The sequence below is a fragment of the Mobula hypostoma genome, chromosome 16 (genome assembly GCF_963921235.1).
Source record: "Mobula hypostoma chromosome 16, sMobHyp1.1, whole genome shotgun sequence".
NCBI lineage: Eukaryota > Metazoa > Chordata > Chondrichthyes > Myliobatiformes > Myliobatidae > Mobula > Mobula hypostoma.
The window spans coordinates 1,656,926-1,682,553 of record NC_086112.1 but is presented as its reverse complement, the minus strand read 5'-3'; the positions used below and the strand labels follow the sequence as shown (position 1 = coordinate 1,682,553).

The following is a 25,628-nucleotide window of genomic DNA, read 5'->3' as shown; positions in this document are numbered from 1 at the left end:
ACTTTGTCTGAGGTCTTACCAACATCTGCCTCCACAATGTCTCCACTAACTGTCCTGGCACTCTGGATTCCGTCCTCCTGCAGCTCTCGGTTAAACCCCATTGTACAGCATTATCAAAGCTTCCTGCCCAGATATTAGTCCCTCTCCAGTTCAGGTGCAAACCTTTCCTTCTGTACATACTCTGGCATTTCCAAGATAAATTGCAAATACACGCATACTTATAGAAGCAGCATCTGAATTTCTAAAAGAGTGTCAATTTTCAAAGCAAAAAACTGGTGAAAACAATATTAAGACAAAATAAATCACATGCTGCCGATATAAGAATTCTTATGACACTCTTCTTATGGAACATCATAACTTTCCAGCGATAGAAGACTTATTTTAAATATATACAGCTGAATCTATAATTAGTATTTTTACTTTACATCAGGAATGTAATGACGTCCGTCCTTACTGTTGTTAGAAATTTAATGTAGTCAGTAGAAAGCTGCTGATGATTGTCACTCGGAATCTTGTCCAGAGATGAAAGGGCATTTTCAAAAGCAGTTATCAACTATGACAGAGAAAACAAAAACAAATTGACAATGGATGACAGACTAATGTTATAAACAATGTACACTGGTATAATTTTTTTTATTTATTTCAGGATATCCTGCAGTGCTTGACAGCTAATAAGAAAGTCACTGGTATGAAATTGTAAAATCCATCAGCCTGATCTGACCCAGCAAAGTCTCACATCTAGCAATGTCACAGTCAGTCTTCATGGAAGTTAAATGGGCAATTTAAAGTTCAACGTAAATTTTATTATCAGAGTACATGCATGTTACCACATATAACCATATAACAATTACAGCACGGAAACAGGCCATCTCAGCCCTTCTAGTCCGTGCTGAACTCTTACTCTCACCTAGTCCCACCGACCTGCACTCAGCCCATAACCCTCCATTCATACAAGCCCGAGATTCTTTTTTCTGCGGGCATACTCAGCAACTATAACAGGATCAATGAAAGATCAAGTAGAGCATAGAAGGCAATACACTGCAAATGCAAATATAAATAATTAGCAATAAATAATGAGAGCATGAAATAACAAGATAAAGAGTCCTTAAAGTGAGATCATCTGTTGTGGGAACATCTCAATAGATGAGTGTAGTTATCCCCTTTTGTTCAAGAGCCTGATGGCTGAGGGGCAGTAACTGTTCTTGAACTTGGTGGTGTGAGTCCTGAAGCTCTTATACTTTCTACCTGATGGCATCACTGAGAAAAATGTCCAATAGGAGATTAGGAAGGTCCCCGACTGTTCCTCAAAATGTGACCAGTAGATTTGATGCCCACTTAATGGCAGATGCAGCTTTGACAAACACATTTCAACCCAAGTACTTCTTTAATCCAGATAAGACACTGTGATTCCTGGATGGGCAGCTGAAGTGTCTCTGATATTTGAACCCATGCATTGTGGACTGGGAAGTGATACAGAGTAAAGGTTGGGTGGCAGCAAAACAGGGTTAGGGACTATTCAGATAAAGAATCAAGGAAATAACTGAATAGTGTGCCAGATGATCGGAGTGCAGCCTATATCATCTATAGGCTTCATGGCCAGTAGAAATCTGTGTACCATTTGGCAGCACTACACATGCTAAGCAGCTTCTCTTCCTTGATCCACCATTTGCACAGAAGTACCAGTCACTATGGTATTCTATTGTCTTCAACACCAACCCTTAATATGGTCCAAACCCCAGAGTTTGAATACACCAATCTGGAATTTATGCTCAAATCTAGGACTGGAATGTGACACTAAGTATTTTCTAAATTGCTATCATCAGTTAAACAACGGAAAGGGATATACACCTTACAAGGATAAAATAACTATACAACATTAACTTGTAATTCTTAATTATGACAGTAAATTCTAAAAGTAACTTTTAAAATCCTATTTTACAATCAAAGGGTCACACTCTAGAAGTTCAAATTAAGCCAATTTGAAAATCTTTAAAACGTGTGCAACATAAGGACTTGAAGTAAAAAAAGGCCTGACAACAGTTAACTGGACCTTTGTTGTTATGGTAATAAGTCATAAAGGCTTCATTGCTGAGTCACAGCAAGGCTCATTTTAAAAATATCACACAGCTTGGGTTGCCAACCTGATTTCAGTATATTCACTGAGGTCTCATCACATCAGATTTGATCCCCAGAGGGTTTACAAATGTAAAAAATTTACTACCTGTAGTTTACAAGTAAAAAGTTGGATGATGTACATGATTAAAAAATCTGTTAACAGTTTCAAAGCTAAGGTGCCAATTATGTACAAGAGTGAATAACTGAAATATTTCAACCAAGGCAATAAAATTCACAAACTCAGAAAAATGTCCTCAGGGCCAGTCAATAAGTTATTGGAAATTTTGCCATCATTAATTTCAAGAATTTCTCAAAGTTTTCATGAAGACTAATGCGGAAGCAAAGCACTGAAATTACTGAATGTCATAGAACACTAAGATTAGTGTTGTGTTTTTTTGATGGTTGTGATGTACAATTAAGAACCTGGATGTGACCGTAGGAGGAATGATTAGCCAGACTGCAGAAGGGAGGAAAACTTGTTTTGATAGCGAGAAAGATTTTCTTGGGCTTTTACAGCCCTCATGCCGCAGTGTCGCCTGTTATAGACATTTAGGGGAGGAGGTGCTGGAGGCCATGTAGGAGAGAACAGATTCAAGATCCTGATGGTTGAAGGGTAGTAACTGTCCCTGAACCTGGTAGTGCGAGTCCTGAAGCTCTTGTACCTCCTACCTGATGGCAGCACCAAGAAAAATGTGGAATAAGGAATGAGGAAGCTCCCACAACAAATGATCTCACTTTAAGTATTTTTTATCTTGTTATTTCATGCTCTCGTTATTTATTGCTATTTATTTATATTTGCATCTGCACTGGGGTGGGGGCTGGACCCTCCCAACGGTGCAACTCTTCAGTGTAAATGACAAGCTGGATTGTCTGCGGCTTGTTTTGCACTTGCCTGCTGAACCAGCATGAGATGAGGAACTGTTACATTCCTGTTTATTGTAGAAATCTGGCTCCAGGACAGTCAATTTCAGGCCATGACACTCAGAGACTTGTGCTAATCTCCACTGTAATACCAATACATCTGACTTTAGCTTCCCATTCTTAAATTTCAGGGTGAAGTTGATTATACAATGATCACTTGCCCCAAAGGGATCTTTTACCTTAAGCTCTCTCATCAATTTTGGTGCATTGCACAACACCCAATCCAGAATACAGTAGCTGATCCTCTGGAGGGCTTAACTACGAGTTGCTCTAAAAAGCCATCTCATAGGCATTCTAGAAATTCACCCTCCTGTAATCCAGCACCAATCTGAAGTTCTCCATGACTATTGTAACATTCCCCTTTTGGCATGTAATTTCTATCTGCCATTGTAATTTGTAGGCCATATCCTTACTACTGTTTGAGGATCTGTATATAACGCCCATCAGGGTCTTTGTATCCTTGCAGTTCCTTAGCTCTATCCACAATAATGATTGAACATCTTCCGACCCTATATCACCTCTAATGGTTTGAATTCATTTTTTTTAAACCAAACAGCAACATCACCCCCTCTTGCCTTCTTGCCTGTCCTTTCAATATAATGTGAATCCTTGGACAATATGCTCCCAGCAATCATCTTTCAGCCATGTTTCAGTGATGCCTGCCAATCTGCAGTTGTGCTGCAAGCTCATCTACCTTATTCACCACACTGCACATATCCAGACCTTCCATCCTCTATTCACCCTTTTCAACTTTTACCTTGCAACTCATCTTGTTGACTGCAATTTTGCCCTATCAATAGCCTCTGCTCACTACAAACATCGCCTGTCTGTGAACCAGCTACCTCATCTTCAGCACTATAACCCACCTTTCCTACGATGCTCCTTACATTGAAATATATGCAGCTCAGGAAACTAGTCACACCGTGGTCTACCTATTAATTCCTAAGTTAACAAACCTTCCCACTAAAATATCAATCCCTCTCCAGTTCAGGTGCAAACCGTCCCTTCTGTATAGGTCCCACCTTCACTGGAAGAGAGCCTGATGATCCAAAAATCTTGTGCCCTCCCTCCTATAGCAACTAGTTAGCCACATATTAAACTGTATAATCTTCCTAGTTATGGACTCGCTAGCATGCATCACGGGTAGCAGTTCTGGGATTACAACCCATGCAGAACCTCGTCACTCGACCTACCCTACATGGACCATGACTTATGGCTGCTCACCCTCCCACTTAAGAATGCTGAAGACTCGATCCAAGACAGCCCAGACCCCGGCACCCAAAAGGCAACAGACATATCCGGGAATCTCGTTCGTGCCTACAGAACTTCCTGCGGTGATCACAAATGACCATAAATTGCAATCCTCCATAGCAAACCCACTGAAAGACGAAGTTTTACATTTTACCCCTTTGAAAGAAAGATACAATTAAAACACTTTTCAACTTTTTTCTTGAAAACACAGTATATTATTAATTTGAACACATTAAATGCAATTATTGATTAAAAAAACATACTGATCTATATTTTGCAGCATTAATAAAACCACGTGTTTACACCATATTTACAGAGCAAAACTAAAAACAATTTTTGGATTTTTGCAGAGGAATGTTTGAATGAGGAATAGAAAAGAAAACGCCAATGATTGAAATCTATCCTCCAGACTGTGGAGTTCTACAGGGGGTGTGGGACAGGTGGCAGAGAAGGAGTGCCACGGTTGGGGGGGGGGGTGATTTGTTGGTCTTTTATTATAGGATTCTTTTGGGTTTCTTGTTTTCCAGCTGCCTGTAAAGAGATGAATCTCAAGGTTCTATAATTTATACATACTTCAATAATAAATGTATTTTGAACTTTAGCGTGGATATAGACACACACAACCCTCAGACACCAGGCAAGGTCATTTGATTGCAAACAATTGGTTTATCGATTATTACGACTAAAACTCCCTCCCCTCCACCTTGCCCTTTTCTCAACCATGATTCCGCTCTCCCTGCCCTCTTCCCATTCTCAGTCCACAACAGAGACCCGTATCAGAATCAGGTTTATTATCACTCACGTTAAAAAAATTTCCTCTTTTTTGTGTGACAGAAATACAGTGCAATACATAAAGTTAAAATACTGTGCAAAAATCTTAGACACCCTAGCTATATATATGTACAAAAGACTTTAGCACAACACTGTGTGTTAACTCAGGGAGAAAATTTGATTGGAGGTTATGTGAATGCTGAGAGGCGGCATGAACTTGATAGACTAAATGGCTTCTGTGCTACAACAAAATGCAAGAAGGGAAAAAAATGTCTCTGTTACCAATTGTTGAGTCTCGCTATCTTGACTCTCTATATTGCCAACAAGTAACTGGATCATCTTCCTCCACAATTGATGAAGTTCTTGCTTCTCAGCTCCATCTTGTTGTTTTAGCTGTATTAATCGATTCCATGTTTTAGCAGCCTGCAACAGAGATACCATCAACAGAGAATTCAGGTACCTACGGAAAAGGATGTGGATGAACTAGAAAACAAGAACCTGATCATGGGGAAGACAGATTTCAAATCCAAGAGGCAGGAGCTGGCAGAAGTCACTAAGTGATCATCTGATGAGTAGGAGTTGGTCATGGTAGCCCAGTGATTAGCACGACACTCTTACAGCTCAGGGCATCAGAGTTCAATCCCGGCTTTTTGTGTCAGAAAATCTGTATGTTCTTCCTGTGTGCTTGTGTGTTTCCACTGACAGTCCAAAGACCTACTGGTTAGTAGGTTCATTGGTCATTAAGCCAGAAGGGCCTGTTCAGCGGTAGGTGGCTACTTGGTTAAGTAAGTAGGTAGACAGACAGACAGACAAATAACTGTGATATTGAGGGAGCTCATGGCCAATGTACTTCCAGAAGTGTCAAAGGTCACAGATAGGGATATTTATGCGATTCTGTGGGTGCGATAAACAAACAAGGATGGCAATTTGCCTCCCAGGTGCCAGGGCTCATGATGTTTCTGAACATGTCCACAATATCCTGAAATGGGAGGGTGAGGGTCATGGTACATATTGGTACCAATCACATAGGTAGAAAAAGGGTGGAGGTCCTGAAAGCAGAATACAGGGAGTTAGGAAGGAAGCTGAGAAGTAGGACCACAAGGGTAGTAATCTCAGGATTACTGCCTGTGCCACATGACAGTGAGTACAGGAATAGAATGAGGTGGAGGATAAATGAGTGGCTGAAGGATTGGAGCAGGGGGCAAGGATTCAGATTTTTGGATCATTGGGACCTCTTCTGGGGCAGGTGTGACCTGTACAAAAAAAAGAGAGGTTGCACTTGAATCCGAGGGGGACCAATATGGCAGGGAGGTTTGCGAATGCTGTTGGGGAGGGTTTAAACTAAACTTGCAGAGGGGTGGGAACCGAAGTGAAGAGGCAGAGGATGGGGAGGCTGGAGCACAAGTAGAGACAGCTTGTAGCGAGTTTGTGAGGACAGATAGGCAGATGTTAGAGCAAAGATGCACTCACCCTACTGGTTTGAGATGTGTCTATTTCAATGCAAGGAGCATCTTAAACATGGCGGATGAACTTAGAGCGTGGTTCAATATGTGGAACTATGACGTTATGGCCATTACAGATTCTTGGAGAATGTCTCAGGACTAGGAATGGCTGCTGAGTGTGCCAGCTTAAGATGTTTCAAAAAGAACAGAGAGGGAGGCAAAAGAGGTGGGAGCGCGGCATTGCTAATCAGGGATAGTGTCATGGCTGCAGAAAAGGAGGAAGTCATGGAGAGATGGTCTACTGAGTCAGAGTGGGTGGAAGTCAGAAACAGGAAAGGGGCAATAACTCTACTGGGCACTTTATTATGGATCCCCCAGTAGTAACAGGGATATCATGGAGCAGATAGGGAGGCAGATTCTGGAATGGTGCAATAATAACAGGGTAGTTGGGAGATTTTAACTTCCCTAAAATTGATTGGCATCTCCTTAGTACGAAGGGTTTAAATGGGATGGGGTTTATTAGGTGTGTTCAGGAAGGTTTCCTGACGCAATATGTAGATAAACCAATTGGAGGAGAGACTGTACTTGATCTGGTATTGGGAAATGAACCAAGTCAGATGTCAGATCTCTCAGTGGGAGAGCATTTTGGAGATCTTGACCACAAACTCTATCTCCTTCATCAAAGCAGTGGAGAGGGATAGGAGCAGACAATTTGGGAAAACATTTGATTGGGGTAAGAAGAAATATGATGCTATTAGGAAGGAACTTCAGACCATAAATTGGGAGCAGATGTTCTCAGGGAAATGCACAGCAGAATTGCGGCAAACGTTCAGGGAACCCTTGGATGGAGTTTGTCGTAGGTATGTTCCACTGAGGCAGGGAAAGGATAGAAGGGTTAAAGAACTATGGTGTACAAAGGATGTAGAAAACCTAGTTAAGAGAAGAAAAGCTTACAAAAGGTTTAAGAATTTAGGTACTGTTAGAACTCTAGAAAATTACAAGGTTGCAAGGAAGGAGCTTAAGAATGAAATTTGGAGAGCCAGATGGGGCTATCAGAAGGCCTTTGTGAGAAAGATTAAGGAAAACCCGAAGGCATTCTACAACTATGTGAAGATCAAGAGGATGAGCGGTGTGAGAATAGACCAATCAGGTGTGATACTGGAAACATATACATGAAGCTGGAGGAGGTAGTGGAGGTACTTCATAAATACATTGCTTCAGTATTCACCAGGGAAAAAAACCCTGGCAATTGTGGGGATGACACACAGTGGACTGAAATGTTTGAACATATAGACATTAAGAAAGAGGATGCGCTGGAGCTTTTGAAAAGTATTAAATTAGATAAGTCACCGGATGAGATATACCCCAGGCTACTGTGGGAACAAGGGAGGAGATTACCGAGCCTCTTATGATGATCTTTGCATCATCAGTAGGGATGGGAGAAGTACCGGAGGACTGGAGGGTTACAAATGTTGTTCCCTTGTTAAAGAAGGAGTAGAGGTAACCCAGGAAATTATAGACCAGTGAGTTTGATCCCAGTGGTGGGCAGGTTGTTGGAGAAGATCCTGAAAGTCAGGATATATGAGCACCCACAATGCGCTGGAGGAACTCAGCAGGTCAGTCAGCATCAGTTGAAAAGATTAGTCGACGTTTTGGGCCAAAACCCTTCATCCCGAAACGTCGACTAATCTTTTCAACTGATGCTGACTGACCTGCTGAGTTCCTCCAGCGCATTGTGAGTGTTTCTTTGACAACAGCATCTGCAGATTATTTTGTGTTTAGGATATATGAGCATTTAGAGAGACAAAATCTGATTAGGGATAGTCAGCATGGCTTTGTCAAGGGCAGGTCATGCCTTACGAGCCTGATTGAATTCTTTGAGGATATAACAAAATACATTGATGAAGGTAGAGCAGTGGATGTAGTGTATATGGATTTCAGTAAGGCATTTGATAAGTTTCCCATGCAAGGCTCCTTCAGAAAGTAAGGAGGCATGGGATCCAAGGAGACCTTGCTTTGTGGATCCAGAACTGGCTTGCCAACAGAAAGCAAAGATCACTGTAAATGGTTCATATTCTGCATGGAGGTCAGTGACCAGTGTTGTTCTGCAGGGATCTATTCTGGGACCCCTCCTCTTTGTGATTTTTATAAATTACCTGGATGAGGAAGTAGAAGGGTGGGTTGGTGAGTTTGCTGATGACACAAAGTTTGGGGGTGTTGTGGATAGTGTGGAGGGCTGTCAGAGGTTACAACGGGACATCATTAGGATGCAGAACTGGGCTGAGAAGTGGCAGATGGACTTCAACCCAGATAAGTGTGAAGTGGTTCATTTTGGTAGGTCAAATTTCAAGACAGAATATACTATAAATGGTAAGACTCTTGGCAGTGTGGAGGATCAGAAAGATTTTGGAGTCCATGTCCATTGAACACTCAAAGCTGCTGCATAGGTTGACAGTGTTGTTAAGAAGGCATATGGTGTGTTGCCATTCATCAACAGTGGGACTGAGGTAATGAGTCGTGAGGTAATGTTACAGCTATACAAAACCTTGGTCAAACCCCACTTGGGAGTACTGTGTTCATTTCTGGTCACCTCACTACTGGAAGGATATGGATACTATAGAGAGTGCACAGGAGATTTACAAGGATGTTGCCTGGATTGGAGAGCATACTTTATGAAAATAGGTTGAGTGAACTTGGCCTTCTCTCCTCCGAGCAACGGAGGATTAGAGGTGTATAAGATGATGAGGGGCATTGATCATGTGGATAGTCAGAGGCTTTTTCCCAGGGATGAAATAGATAACACGAGAGGGCACAGTTTTAAGGTGCTTGGAAATAGATACCAAGGGGATGTCAAGGGTTAAGTTTTTCCCAGAGTGTGGCGGGTGTGTGGAGTGCACTGACAGTGGCAGTGGTGGAAACAGAGACAAAGGGCTCTTTTAAGGTAGAGTACATGGAGCTTAGAAAAGTAGAAGGCTATGCACTAGGGAAATTCTGGGCAGTTTCTCGAGTAGGTTACATGGTCGGCACAACATTGTGGGCCGTAGGGCCTGTAATGTGCTGTAGATTTCTATGTTCTATGTAGGTCAAGACAAATGCCAAGTCCAAATAAAATCTGAAGTCGGGGATATCAATGGTTTGTGTATAAACAGATGGCACGGATATAGAACTGAAAAGGAGGAATGTTCATAAAAGGAGAAAGTTTATAAAGAGCGTAGCTTAAAAAAATTAGAGGGCAAAGAGAGTGCATAAAATAAGGATTAAGAAAATCCTGAAACATTTAAGAGCAAGAGTACAACCAGGGAGAGTGTAGGGCTCATTAGGGTACAATGTATGAAGCCAGAGAACAAAGGTAAGATGTTAAATCAGGGGTTCCCAGCCTGGGGTTAATGGACACCTTGATTAATGGTATTGGTCACTGGCATACAGTAGGTTTGGATCCCCCTCTTAAACAAACACTTCCCAACAGCTTTGATCAAGGAGGGCCTTGTAGCTGGAGAATTCAGAAAAGGGAAGGTGGATAATTCCCTTCCTTGATGAATTACATCTCAGGTTACTATGGGAAGCAACATGGGGCTCAGAGAAATTTTTGAAGTTTTTACCAGCAATAGGTGAGGTGCTCCATGACTCCAGCACAGCAAATGAGGTATCTTTACTCAGGAAAGACAGTGATTAGCCAGGTAATTTCTGGTCAAACTTCAGTTATTAGGAGTAATTGGAACAAAAAATTCTGAGGGACAGGATTAATCTAGAAGTGGGAAAGCAGAGACAAATCAAAGATAGTGTGGCTTTGTCAGTAGGAGATCCTGTCTAGCCAAGCTAATTTTTTTTTAAACAAGGAGGTGACAAAGCTTATAGAAGAAGGCACTGCAATTGATTCCACAAGGATTTGCACGTGCAAGACGAGTCCAAAAGGTAAGACTCCATGACATCCAAGGCAAATTGGTTTGGTAATTGAAGACATAAGAGAGATGTGTTTGTGGTTGGAGTTTAAACATTATGACCACAGGGATGGGTGCTGCTTGTAAATACATTCACAATTTGGATAAGAATATTGCAGTATGATTAGTATGTTCAAAATGGGCAACAAAATTGGTGTTATCAATAGTGAAGCAAGTCATCTTAGGTTACAGCACATTAATGAATTGGCAAGATGGGGTGAGCAATAGCAGATGGAATTTATCCTGATAAGCAGATACTGATGCACTTTGGTAGAAATAACAACATTCACTGTACGTGTCTTAGTATTAAATCCTAGGCAGAACTGAGGAGCAGAGGATGGTGGTATACAAGTTCAAGGATCACTGAAGGTAGGAGGATACTGTAGGTAGGTAAGATAAATTATTTAGCTATATTAAACAAGGCATAGAACACAAGTGCAAGATGCTTATGGTACAACTTTATAAAATATTGATTAAGACACAGATGGAATACTGTGTTCTGCTATGGTCACTACACTCTGGGAGGATATCTTTGCACACAGAAGGGATTCATTCGGATGGTGCCTGGGAGTTCAATTGCGAGGAGAACAGGGCAGTGTGGATGAGATTGAAGTGAAATCCGGAGTATACAAAATTACGAGGGGCTGTCATAGGGTAAATAGTAAGATACATAACACGGTTATGTTTCAGCTCAGCCCAAAATGTCAAACATTCTTCACTAAATATATTTAAGAAACAGTTCGTTAGGTTTTTACATAGAAAGAGAATTAAGGGTTATGAGGAAAAGGCAGATAGATGGAGCTGAGTTTACGGACAGATCAGCCATGATCTTATTGAATGACAGGGCAGGCTTGATGGGCCGGATGGCCTACTCCTGCTCTTATGTACTTATGCTCTCTTTTATATAGATGCTGCCTGGCCTGCTGAGTTCCTCCAGCATTTTGTGTGTGGTCTTAGATTTCCAGCATTCGCAGATTTTCTCTTGTGACATGGTGTAGGTTTCAAGTGAGAGCCAGCAGGTTTGGAAAGGAATGTGGAATGCATCTTGAATGGGTGGTGGCGGGAGGGACCGTGCAAACATTTCAGTGATATCTAGATGAGCTTATAAATCACCAAAGCATAGACAGCTGCTAGCCAATGGCTGGAAAATGGAATGAGTAAAGATGGAAACTCAAAGGTAGGCAAGGACATTGTGCTCTATAAGTTCCTTGGCTACATGACTCTATTGCTATTAATAGGACAAGAATAGACAGCTCTTTCTTACACAGCATTTTCTTGAAGTCCTTCATTTTAAAGAAATTTGCTAACATTCAAGCTGCTTCAGTACTGGAGTCAAAATCTACCAACATCACTGAAAGCATTGTGGCAATTCTGATCTTACCTCAAAAGCTCTGAACTCAACCAGTGACTTACCAATCAGAGAAATACAGGAGTAGTAATGTTTTAGCAACATAATCAACATCTTCACCCACAAGCCAGATACAACCTGGCTTTGTGGTGAAATTAGCCTTCATGATGACTCAAAAACTTAAAATTAACCATCAAGGAAGAAACATCACCACATAATTCAAGTAAGTAGCCTTCTCCGGGCAATTGGGAATGAGCAATAAATGTGACCTTGCTAGATATTCTGAATATAAATGAAACATCAACAAAAGCAATAAAATGTGAGCAAAACAAACTGCACAAACATTTTCTGCAATTTTTGGCTGTTGATTCCATCCACCATAATGCAGTAATGTTGCACAGTGAATAGAAAATGCCTTAAATGCTCACCTCTGAGTATTTTTTCTCTTGATGATAGAGATCGATTAATTTTAAGCTGACCTCATGCCATTTTTGTTTATCAGAACTGCAAAACAGAAAAAAAAGGAATTATATATCTGCCCAATCAAAATATACTGAGTATCATTAAGCACTTAATTAGCAATTGAAAAGAAGAAGAAATTGGATTACGAGACCATCAATACACTGGAGACTGCAACCCAGAGGCTGCCTTCATCATCGCCGGTGACGTTAATCGAGCGTCGCTGACGAAAGTCTCTCTGAAGTTCTGTCAGCACATCCAGGTGAGCACTCGTGGAGATAAGACACTTGACCACTGTTACACTCCCTTCCGCAATGCTTACAAAGCTCTCCTTTGCCCAGCTTTTGCAAAATCAGACCACTCTTCAGTACTGCTTTTGCTGACATACAGACAGAAGGTGAAACAAGAGGCAGCCATAGTTAAAATCATCCACTGTTGGTCCAACCAATCAGTCACTATGCTGCAGGACTGCTTCGATGACGTCGACAGAAATGTCTTCTGAAATGAGGATGTCTCTGAGTTCACGGATGGAGTCACATGCTTCAACTGGAAGTGCATCAACGATGTTGTTCCCAGAAGTTGGTCAGGGTCTTCCCGAACCAGAAACCCTGGATCAATAGTTCCATGCAAGCAGCACTTACTGTGCAACACAGAGCTTACATTGTCAGCAATCAGCTTGAGCTCAAGAAAAGAAGCTACGATCTGCACAAAGCTATCTAGGCTGTGAAACAACAATACAGGGACAAGATTGAGTCAAGATTCACAATGAATAGCACACGTGACTTGTGGCGAGGGCTGCATACCATCGCAGACTTCAAAGCCAAATGTAGTGGTGCCACCAACATTGTGGCCTCTCTCGCAGATGAGCTCAATCGCTTTTACGCTCAGTTTGACGTCACTAACTCTGAGCCTCCGAGGAAAACCTGCAACCTGGTCATCTCTGAGGTATGCAGAGGTCTCCAATGAGTGGACAGTCGCAAGGCTGCGAGACCGGATGGCATCCCAGGGCAATGACTCAGGATGTGCGCAGCACAACTGGCAGGTGTGTTTACTGACATTTTTAATCTCTCCCTCTCCCAGTGTAGAGTGCCCTCCTGCTTCAAATGATCCACCATTGTCCCTGTACCAAAACAGACCATGGTAACATACCTGCACGACGGGCGTCCTGTCGCACTCACCTCAATAATAAGCAAATGCTTTGGTCAAGGACTACATCTACAGCTTGCTACCACCCCAAACTGGACCTTCTACAATTCGCCTACAATGGATCGGCAGACAACACAATAGCTGCTACTCTACATACCGTCTTTACACATCTGGAGAAGGATGCTTATGTGAGAATGCTGTTTTTGGACTATAGTTCAGCATTCAACACCGTAATTCCATCCAGGCTCGACAAGAAGTTCAGAGACCTTGGCCTTGACCCTGCCTTGTGTAGCTAGATCCTGGACTTCCTCTCAGATCGCCGGCAGGAAGTAAGAGTGGGCTCCCTCACCTCCACCCCTCTGACCCTCAATACAGGAGCCCCTCAGGGCTGTGTACTAAGTCCCCTCCTTTACTCCTTGTAGAGCCACCCACAGCTCTAATCTGCTAATTAAATTTGCCGACAACACTACACTGATTGGCCTAATGCCAAACAATAAAGAGGCGGCCTACAGGGAAGAAGTCATCTCTTTAACACAGTGGTATCAAGAAAACAACCTCTCCCTCATGTTACGTACCTCGTAACTGGGTTGCCAAACCAGCAGAAATGGACCACTCATTGGAGTCTGGATTACTGGACGCTAATAAAGTTTTATTAAAGAAATAAGTAACACAGTACTCTATTCGTACGGATATAAATGCAACAGGTTAGCAATGATAAAACACACATGTACACAGAACTAGGGTAATAGGAATCAACCAAGCTCTATCGCAGTCTAGGGGTAAAATAATCAGTCTTAAGTGACGCAGAGTTCAGTTCAGCTTAGTGCAGTTCGCAGTAATCGCTGTTGTGCCGTTGGGGGTGGGGGGGGATGCAAATTTGATTCAGGCAGACCTTTGATGTTCTTCGCAGTTGGCTTCTTCTATCCCGCTGTGGTCACCGACTGTGACCCCTCCATTCCGGATATGACCATTCTTCCACAGTGAACCCGGCACCCAGGCAAGGGCAGACACACACACCAGGTTCCCACCAATCGTACCTTTACACCCTGTGAGTCTATGGTCGGTTCCCGCGAACCAGACCTCCAAACTCTCACCAACTTGTGGGGGCACACCGCTCTTCTAGGGTCTCGTTATCTCGTGATCTTGTGGTGCGTCGTGCCTTAGCGAACCTGTTCTTTTTATCCCCCTGCTGGGGTATCGCCTGTCCATCAAATTCAAACAGTTCAGGTTCAAAGCAACCGGTCTGTCAATATTCTGAATTGTGTTTCTTTTCCGTTATATCTCTCTCTCCTCTCTCATTAACATTTTGAACGTTTCTCCATTGTCTCCCTTATCTCTCTCATTAGCATCAATCGTCCGATGACTTGGTTATGTTACGTCACACTCAATGTTGCAAAAACAGAGGAGCTGGTTGTGAATTAAAGGAGAACTAGAGATGGGCTGGCCCCTATTGACATCGATGGAGCTGTTGAAAGGGTAAACAGCTTTAAGTTCCTCAGCATCCACATCAGCTGTGTAGTGAAAAAGGCACAACAGCGCCTCTTTCACCTCAAACGGTTGAGGAAGTTTGATATGGGCTCCCAAATCCTAAGAACTTTCCACAGGGGCACAATTGAGAGCATCCTGACTGGCTGCATCACTGCCTGTTATGGAAATTGTACCTCTCTTAACTCTGGGTCTTTTTTTCACTTTTTCATGTGTATTTCATGGCTATCTGGAGAAGACAAATATGAGTTATATTGTACATGCATACTTTTGACAATAAAATGAACCTTGAACATTGACCTTGAGAGGGGAAAAAATCCATTATCTGGCAAGATTTATATTTCTAAGACCATTAAGATTTGGCATAGACAAACAGAGCCATCTCTTAAACAACTGCACTTATTTCAACTACCATGCAAAAGAATTACATTGCTTACCTTTCAAACAGTTCTATTAACTTCTGATAAACTCTGAAGAGCTCATGTCTGTTATCAGATGTATTATTTTTCTCACACAAATTCTGTAAACCCTGAAAGAACATGAAATTGCATTAGAAACCCTCCTTGGTTTTTATACAAATTAAATCTTAATAGAATTTAACTGAAGAAAACTTGCTCACAATTCTTCTCCCTGAAAGCAAATAAGACTTTTGTTTGGCAGTAATTAGCGAAGATATGATTGTTATCAGGGGATGGATTAAATTGGTTTGTTATTGTCACATGTACTGAGATAGTGAGATAATGTCTTGCATACCTTGTAAGACAGAAAAGAGGGTGGCAATGAAATAAAGCATACCATTCATCACCCAAGAGCCCAAATAGATACAGAATTTCTGTATTTAGACAAAGTAAGCCCATCTCCATCCTGTCATATTAATAGCCAACATTTCCACTAAATGCAAATGAAACCATCCCCAATGCATTTATCATCACAACCTCGAATGACCTAAATGTTTTCTTGACTGACCTTCCAAACCTTGGAAAGCTTAGATTATCCAAATCGTTACTTCTTTCACTGGACCCTACAACATGATCCACATATCTATCACCTTTGCTCCCTCATCGCAATATTCTCATCCTGATTAATTCGAAATCCTTCTAGATCATTACAGACTGTAGAAAGTCTTTTAATGATTACATGACTAAATTTTATAAAGCACCAAGGTAATGTAACTGCAGTATCTTATAGTTAGAAGCCGAGCTTGTCTCAGTTTCTGGTTCAATTCCAAATCCAAATATGATCATGTATGGCAAAAATAACAAAACCACACTGCAAACAGCTTGGCAAGAGACAAGAATGGGGCTGCTAAAATTGATTATAGAACTGTTGCATTACATTCTAACTACAAAATGTAATCAAAATTATAAGCAGAGATCCAATTTTCCAAAATAGTCATCTCCCATGACCATTTCCACTGAACTGCATGACGTCACAATGGACGAAATGTAAAACCATTTGCGTAGGCACCACAGAAAATGGAAGTCACTCTGTTATAGACGTTACTTACTTCAACCTGCACTCCAATTCTCTTTGCATTTCTGCAACTGAATTATCTCTGCCCCAGTCTACTTCATTAGCAATTGTCTTATTTTTCTCTGTTTTTTACTCAGAGAGTGGTTGGTGCGTGGAATGCACTGCCTGAGTCAGTGGTGGAGGCAGATACACTAGTGAAATTTAAGAGACTACCAGACAGGTATATGGAGGAATTTAAGGTGGGGGGGTTAAATGGGAGGCAGGGTTTGAGGGTCGGCACAACATTGTGGGCCGAAGTGCCTGTACTGTGCTGTTCTATTCTATGTTCTATATTTTCCACTGAGGTTTTTGAACAATTATCCTTAAATTTCCATCACAGAGACAATGGGCTGACTGACACACTAAAATGCCAATGTTCTAGGCACTCAGTTATAATCTTGCACCTTACTGTTTACCTGCACTTCACTTTGAGACATTTACACTTACTTATGCATTGTTATTATTTTACCTTGTTCTACCTCAATACACTGTAATTATCTGATCTGTATGGATAGTATTCAAGACAAGGTTTTCACTATAACTTGGTACATGTGATAATAATAAACCAGAAACAATACTCACTTAGACCATAAGATTATAAGATATCCAGTTTGTACAGCTGGGTAGTTCTCAGTCTGTGGTAGTGGTGAGTGGCATTGGGGCACCACAAGGACTGTCCTGTCTCCATTTCTGTTCACACTGTACACCTCAGACTCTCAGTACGAATCTGAGTCTTGTCACTTGCTGAAAGCTCTCTGCTGACTCTGCGGTGGTTGGATGTATCAGAGATGGGCAGGAGTTGGAGCACAGAGGACTGGTGGACATGTTTGCAGAGTGGTGTGGGAGGAATCATCTGCTCTTGAATGTGGCCAAAACAAGGGAGGAGGTGACCAATTTTAGGAGGAAGAGGACCGTGACAAGTCCTGGATACATTCTGGTAAAAGTAGTTGCAGTGGTGGAGGAGTACAAACACTTGGGTGTTCATCTCCACAACAGACTTGACTGGAAAACCAACACCAAGGCAATTTACAAGAAGGGTATGAGCAGACTCTATTCTCTAAGGAAGCTGAAATCCTTCAATGCATGCAGCAGGATGTCGGAGATCTTTTACCAGTCTGTTCTAGGGAGTGCAGTCTTCTTTGCAGCTTTATGTTGGGGAGCAGCATCGACGCTGGTGATGCAAAGAGACTAAATAAACTCAAAGAGGCTGGATCCAGCTTTGGCTACAACCCAGACTCTGTTGAGTTAGTGGTGGAGAGGAGATCACTAAACAAACTATTATCCATTATGGACAATCGGGCGCATCCTCTCCATGACCTACTGAATAAGCAGCGGAGCATCCTTTCAAACAGACTCATTCAGCTCCACTGTCACAAAGAGCGTTACAGAAAATCTTTCCTATATACAACAGTTCATCTCTGCACGACAGAACACACATCATAGTACAATAGTCTCTGCTTTATTATTTCATACATTATTATTGCACATTATTGCAAATCATTGCACACAGGTAATTATTACTGTGTATTTTATTATTCTTATTAGTTATGTCTGCACACTGCTAAGTGTGTTTTTAAATGTTGCTGTTGTAACAAAAGAATTTGCCACTCGGGATCAGTAAAGTATTTCTTCCTATTACTATATGGGAGCAGAATTAGGCCATTTGGCCCATTGAGTCTGCTCTGGCCATTTCAGCATGGCTGATCTAATTTTCCTCTCAGCCCCAATCTCCTGCCTTCTCTCCGTATCCCTTCATGCCCTGACCAGTCAAGAATCAACCTCTGCCTTAAATATACATAAAGACTTGACCTCCACACCTGCCTGTGGCGAAGAATTCCACAGATTCATCACTCTCAGGTGAAAGAAATTCCTCATCTCCATTCTAAAAGGACACCCATCTATTCTGAGGCTGTCTCTTCTGGTCTTAGACTACCCCACCACAGAAAACATCTCCCCACATCCACTCTATCAAGGATTTTCACCATTCCATAGGTTTCAATTAGGTCACCCCCTCATACTTTTGAATTCCAGCGAATACAGGCCCAGAGCCATCAAATGGCCCTTCATATGACAAGCTATTCAATCCTAGAATCATCTTGGCAAATCTCCTTTGAACCCGCTCCATTTTCAGCACATCCTTTCTCAGATAAGGGGTCCAAAACTGCTCACAATACTCCAAAGTGACATCTCATCAGTGCTTCTTAAAGTATCAACATTACAGCCTTGCTTTTATATTCTGGTGCTTTTGAGACACTGGAGGTTTCCCTGCCTTCCATAACCCTCACGGGGAGGATTCCACTATTCTGCCTGGCACTCTTACTGCCCTAGCTGAGCAGATATAAAAGGAAGGGGAAAAAAAACTTAACATAGAACATAGAATGGTACAGCATAGTACAGGCCCTTCTGCCCACAATGTTGTGCCGACCCTTAAACCTTCCCTCCCATATAACACCCCAACCTTAAGTTCCTCCATGTACCTGTCTAGTAGTCTCTTAAATTTCATTAGTGTATCTACCTCCACCACTGACTCAGGCAGTGCATTCCATGCACCAACCACTCTCTGAGTAAAAAACCTTCCTCTAATATCCCCTTTGAACTTCCCACCTCTTACCTTAAAGCCATGTCCTCTTGTATTGAGCAGTGGTGCCCTGGAGAAGAGGAGCGGGCTATCCACTCTATCTATTCCTCTTAGTATCTTGTATACCTCTATCATGTCTCCTCTCATCCTCCTCCTCTCCAAAGAGTAAAACCCTGGCTCCCTTAATCTCTGATCATAATGCATACTCTCTAAACCAGGCAGCGTCCTGGTAAATCGCCTCTGTACCCTTTCCAATGCTTCCATATCCTTCCTATAGTGAGGCGCGCAGAACTGTTGACAATACTCCAAGTGTGGCCTAACCAGAGTTTTATAGAGCTGCATCATTACATCGCGACTCTTAAACTCTATCCTTCGACTTATGAAAGCTAACACACCATAAGCTTTAACTACCCTATCTACCTGTGAGGCAACGTTCAGGGATCTGTGGACACGTACCCCCAGATTCCTCTGATCCTCCACACTACCAAGTATCCTGCCATTTACTTTGTACTCTGCCTTGGAGTTTGTCCTTCCAAAGTGTACCACCTTACACTTCTCCAGGTTGAACTCCATCAGCCACTTCTCAGCCCACTTCTGCATCCTATCAATGTCTCTCTGCAATCTTCGACAATCCTCCGCACTATCCACAACACCATCAACCTTTGTGTCGTCTGCAAACTTGCCAACCCACCCATCTACCCCCACATCCAGGCGCTAATAAAAATCACGAAAAGTAGAGATCCCAGAACCGATCCTTGTGGGACACCACTAGTCACAACCCTCCAATCCGAACGTACTCCCTCCATCGCAACCCTCTGCTTTCTGAAGGCAAGCCAATTCTGAATCCATCTGGCCAAACTTCCCTGGATCCTATGCCTTCTGACTTTCTGAATAAGCCTACCGTGTGGAACCTTATCAAATGCCTTACTAAAATCTATGTAGATCACATCCACTGCACTACCCTCATCTATATGCCTGGTCACCTCCTCAAAGAACTCTATCAGGCTTGTTAGACACGATCTGCCCTTCACAAAGCCATGCTGACTGTCCCTGATCAGACCATGATTCTCTAAATGCCCACAGACCCCATCTCTAAGAATCTTTTCCAACAGCTTTCCCACCAGACATAAGGCTCACTGATCTATAATTACCCGGACTATCCCTACTACTTTTTTTGAACAAAGGGACAACATTCGCCTTCCTCCAGTCTCCCGGTACCATTCTCGTGGACCTCAAGGACATAAAGATACTAGCCAGAGGCTCAGCAATCTCTTCTCTCGCCTCGTGGAGCAGCCTGGGGAATATTCCGTCAAGCCCTGGGGACTTAACCATCCTAATGTATTTTAACAACTCCAACACCTCCTCTCCCTTTATATCAACATGCTCCAGAACACTCATATTGTCCTCACCGTCAAGTTCCCTCTCATTGGTGAATACCGAAGAGAAGTATTCATTGAGGACCTCGCTCACTTCCACAGCCTCCAGGCACATCTTCCCACCATTATCTCTAATCGGTCCTACCTCACTCCTGTCATCCTTTTGTTCTTCACATATTAAAGAATGCCTTGGGGTTTTCCTTTACCCTACTTGTCAAGGCCTTCTCATGCCCCCTTCTTGCTCTCAGCCCCTTCTTAAGCTCCTTTCTCGCTACCCTATATTTCTCAATAGACCCATCTGATCCTTGCTTCTCAAACCTCATGTATGCTGCCTTCTTCCACCTGACTAGATTTTCCACCTCAGTTGTCACCCATGGTTCCTTCACCCTACCATTCTTTATCTTCCTCACCAGCACAAATTTATCCCTAACATCCTGCAAGAGATCCCTAAACATCGACCACATTTCCATAGTACATTTCCCTGCAAAAACATCATCCCAATTCACACCTGCAAGTTCTAGCCTTATAGCCTCATAATTTGCCCTTCCCCAATTAAAAATTTTTCCTGTCCTGTCTGATTCTATCCTTTTCCATGATAATGTTAAAGGCCAGGGAGTGGTGATCACTGTCCCACAGATGCTCACCCACTTAGAGATCTGTGACCTGACCCAGTTGATTACCTAGTACTAGATCTAGTATGGCATTCCCCCTAGTCAGCCTGTCCACATACTGTGACAGGAATCCGTCCTGGACACACTTAACAAACTCTGCCCCATCTAAATCATTGGAACTAATCAGGTGCCAATCAATATTAGGGAAGTTAAAGTCACCCATGATAACAACCCTGTTATTTTTGCACCTTTCCAAAATCTGCCTCCCAATCTGCTCCTCAGTATCTCTGCTGCTACCAGGGGGCCTATAGAATACCCCCAATAGAGTAACTGCTCCCTTCCTGTTCCTGACTTCCACCCGTACTGACTCAAAAGAGGATCCTGCTACATTACCCACCCATTCTGTAGCTGTAGTAGTATCCCTGACCAGTAATGCCAACCCTCCTCCCCTTTTCCCCCCTCTCTATCCCTTTTAAAGCACTGAAATCCAGGAATATTGAGAATCCATTCTTGCCCTGGTGCCAGCCAAGTCTCTGTAATGGCCACTACATCATAATTCCATGTATGTATCCAAGCTCTCAGTTCATCACTTTTGTTCCTGATGCTTCTTGCATTGAAGTACACACATTTCAGCCCTTCTACCTTACTACCTTTACACCCGTTATTCTGCTTCTCTTTCCTCAAAGCCTCTCTGTATGTTAGATCTGCCTTTACTCCATGCACTATACTTGCAGATCTCGCTGTTAATCTTGGGCTTTCTCTGACTGAAGCTTCTCAACTTTTTTTTAAAAAGTCAAAAAAAAACTTCAATATAGACTATATATGTTTACGGAGGGGACTATATATGTTTACGGAGGGTGAGCAATGCGCCCATATATGTCAGCAAGTATTTTGAAAAAAATATTAAGGATGTGAACACTATTGACAAGACAACATTTCATAGCTATTTCCTAATGTGACTAAGGTAAGCTGCTTTCTTCAACTACTGTATTATGACACATGAAGGTAACACAATAAATGTTGGGTTGGAAGTTCCAGAAATTAAATGCAGCTACAATGAAGACATCTAAAGTCAAAATGCTGCAAAGCTTTGAGGTGAAGTTCAGGTGGTGTTCCCATGTGCCTTCAGCACATCTCAGTGGCTTTGCAAATTGCTGACAAGAAATCATGCTAAATTGCTGTGTTGGATTCTGTACTGTAATCTCAAGTTCAGGTCACTCTGTTTACATTTTCTCATTTTAGAAAAACCTTTAGTTCTAATTGAGATTTTTCTAAATGTCCTCACTCATTTATAGACATTAATACCAATTTCATATTCCAATTAGATAGCATCCAACCTGACAGCATAAACATCGATTTCTCCAATTTATGTTATTTTTCCCCTTTCCTCTTCTTCATCTCCCTGTACTGGTCTCTTACCTCTTCTCCTCCCTTGCCTATCACCTCCCCCTGATGCCCCTCATCCTTCTCCCTTCTTCCAGGATCCACTCTCCTCTTGTCATCTTCCAGCTTCTTACTTCACCCCACCCCCGCTCATCTGGCCTTACCTATCACCTTCCAGCTTGTCCCCCTTACCCCCCTCCCCACCTTTTTATTCTGTCCTCTTCCCTATTCCTTTCCAGTCCTGAATACCAATTTGTTTACAAAGTGACTGGCTTTGATGATTTCATTTTAAGAATTGTTTCTTTTGTTAAATACATTTGGGGAACACATTTTAGTTCACATCATTGAATAAATATACCAATCATAAAACATGTTTTACTGATCATTCACCAGCAACCTTGAGTAAAAGGAAAATTTCTAACGATTTTTTTTTAAATTGCAACTTTATTGCAATTAGCATTTATTTGATAGATGTTGTTCTTGATTGGGACTTTCTGAAAACAAAATGAAGATTCAGTTGAAGCCACACACACAAAATGCCGGAGGAACTCAGCAGGTCAGGCAGCATCGATAGAAATTAGTAGACAGTCAACATTTTGACCAGGACCCTTCATCAAGACTGGAAAGGAAGATGCCAGAATAAAGGAATAAAGGGCGGGGGGGGGAGAAGGAGGCTAGTTGGAAGGTGATAGGTGAAGCCAGGTGGGTGGGAAAGGTAAAGGGCCGGAGAAGAAGGAATCTGATAGGAGAGGTGAGTGGACCATGGGAGAAAGGGAAGAAGAAGGGGACCCAGGGAGAAGTGATAGGCAGGTGAGAGGAGGTAAGAGGTCAGAGTGGGGAATAGAAGATGGGGGTTGGGGGGTGGAATTTGTTTTTCGGACGGAGAAATCGATATTCATGCCACCAGGTTGGAGGATACCCAGACAGAACATAAGGTGTTGCCCATCCACTCAGAGTGGCCTCATCGTGACACAAGAGGCAGTCATGGGCTAAAATGCTGGAACTGGAATGTGAATCGGAATCAAAATGTTTGGCCACCAGCAAGTCCTGCTTGTGGCAGATGCTGTGGTGGTGCTCGATGAAGCGGTTCCCTCAATTTACAACCGGTCTCACCAATGCAGAGGCCGCCAGCACATCTGAAGCACCAGACACAATAGATAATCCCAGCAGATTCACAGGTGAAGTGTTGCCTCACCTGGAAAGACTGTTTCAGGCTCCGAATGGAGGCGAGGAAGGTGGTGTACATGCACTGAGGCCACTTGCAGGGATGAGTTCCGGTTGGGAGATTAGTGGGGAGGAACTAATGGACAAAGGAATCACAGAGGGAGCAATACCCACAGAAAGTGCTGGGGGGGGGGGGGGAGTGGAGTAACGATATGTCCAGTAATAGGCCCCCTTTGGGAATAGCGAAAGTTGCAGAGGATAATCTGCTGGATGTAAGGGCTATAACAGCGATGTGGAATTGACTAACTTGTGGTTTTGTGTTGTTAATATTCACCTACTTTGAATCATAGAAAACTACAGCACAGAGACAAGCCCTCTGGCTCATCTTGACATCGCTGAACTGGCTCTCCCCTCGACCTGCACTGGACCATCACCGTCCACACCCCTCCCTTCCATGTACCTATCCAAACCTCTCTGAACCACTGGCACTGGCCACTTGTTCCACACTCTCACCACCCTCCGAGTGAAGAAGTTTCTCCTCATCTTCCCCTTAAACCTTTCATCCCTAACCCATGACCTCTAGTTGTAGTCTCACCCAACCTCAGTGGAAAAGCCTGCTTGTATTTACTTACTAACTCATTTTGTGAAGGGAGATTTTTCATCATGTGGAGGAGAAAATTAAAACAGGCTTTATTATTTAAAGAGCAATGCTCTAGATGAGCTGCCTGCATGACTCTGAATTAATTCTTTGGATAATGGCAAAAGAAAATTCAAGGTAATGAAACTAGCATGTTTAATAACAAGCATCTTAGACCACTACCAGTGATCACCATCATTAAGTATTGATAAGTAGCAGTGTGTCTTAATTTAATGACCTGTCAGCCTTGTTTCAGGATATTTCTATATCCAGCAGTCACAGATAAAAGGACAAATCCCCAGCAGGTTCCAAATTTGACTGACAGCCATTAATGCAATCAAAGTAAAAACTGTAATACACATCCTTGCTCTTTTGAAGAGTCATACTGGGAGTGTACCTTACAATTATGAGCAACAAAATATTATGCAGAGATAAGGAGGGAAAATAGAAAATATTGGTCAGAAAAACACTGTTGCTTCAAATTGTTTTGGGTAGGAGTGAAAGTTGTCATTGTTCTATATCTGGAAGTGGTAAATATTTTAAACTATTATTCTTTCATGTCTTTCATATCGATAAGACTTTACTATTTGAAACCATTTTTTGATTTGATCTTCTTTCTTTACCATGCCAATTGTAAGAACTCATATTACAAAGCAAGGCTCTCAAGGTTATGGCTTGAATATATAATGCCTATACTTCAAACAAGATACAGTGCAATTAAGATGTAAAGAACAACAGACCCAAATTTAAGAGTGACCATTGATGTGGAATGCAATTAAACACTTAGTACAGTAACAAAAGAAATAAGGAAAACATTTCAGGTAACCATTTCACTTCAATTTCCTGAAAACATTCTGAAGACTGTTCCTTACTCTACAGATATACGTACACCAATTCTTTGACATGGTCCCCAAAAATTTAGAATATAACTATTAGGCAAATCCTACATCTAGCAATTTAACTTGCAATCACTGATAGTACAGTTATTGCCTGAAAACATACACAAAGACGACAAACAGGCTATTTTTCAGTCTGATGCTAAAAACGGCCAAATAACGAATTGAATAAAGGCCAACTAGAAGATACAAAGGTATCGGGAGGTAAAAATTTTTAAAAGGGTCAGAGTGGTACAACATAGATGAAGGCCATTTTGTCCAATGAGTTTACGGTGACCATGGTGTCACCCTAGCTAGCCCCAATTTCCTGCGCATATCTCCAGGCTCTGCCTATACAACTGCTTCTTAAAGGATTCCTGCTTCAAATACTTCCTCTGGCAGCTTGTTCCATAAACTCACCACCCCCTGCACGCAAAAGGTTAAGACAAGGTTGGATAGATTTTTGCATAGTAGGAGAATTAAGGGTTATGGGGAAAAGGTATTAGGGAGAGATTGGTCCATGGTCAGATCAGCCATGATCTCATTGAATGGCAAAACACAGATGGTTCTTATTTCTTATGTTTTTATGTAAAAAGCTGCCCATCAGGTCCCTTTT

The 25,628-nt window shown here is 42.2% G+C and overlaps 1 protein-coding gene across 2 annotated transcripts in view; it reads right to left on the bottom strand.

The window, feature by feature from the left end:
* Nucleotides 1-25,628, bottom strand: part of skic3 (SKI3 subunit of superkiller complex) — a 192,866-nt gene that overhangs the window by 151,774 nt on the left and 15,464 nt on the right. For both annotated transcript variants that reach the window (XM_063069269.1, XM_063069268.1), the window contains exons 4-7: nt 15,314-15,405; nt 12,215-12,290; nt 5,341-5,481; nt 455-553 (exon numbers count right to left, since the gene is read on the bottom strand). In XM_063069269.1, coding sequence (XP_062925339.1) covers nt 455-553; nt 5,341-5,481; nt 12,215-12,290; nt 15,314-15,405 — 408 coding nt within the window. The remainder of the gene's footprint in view (nt 1-454; nt 554-5,340; nt 5,482-12,214; nt 12,291-15,313; nt 15,406-25,628) is intronic.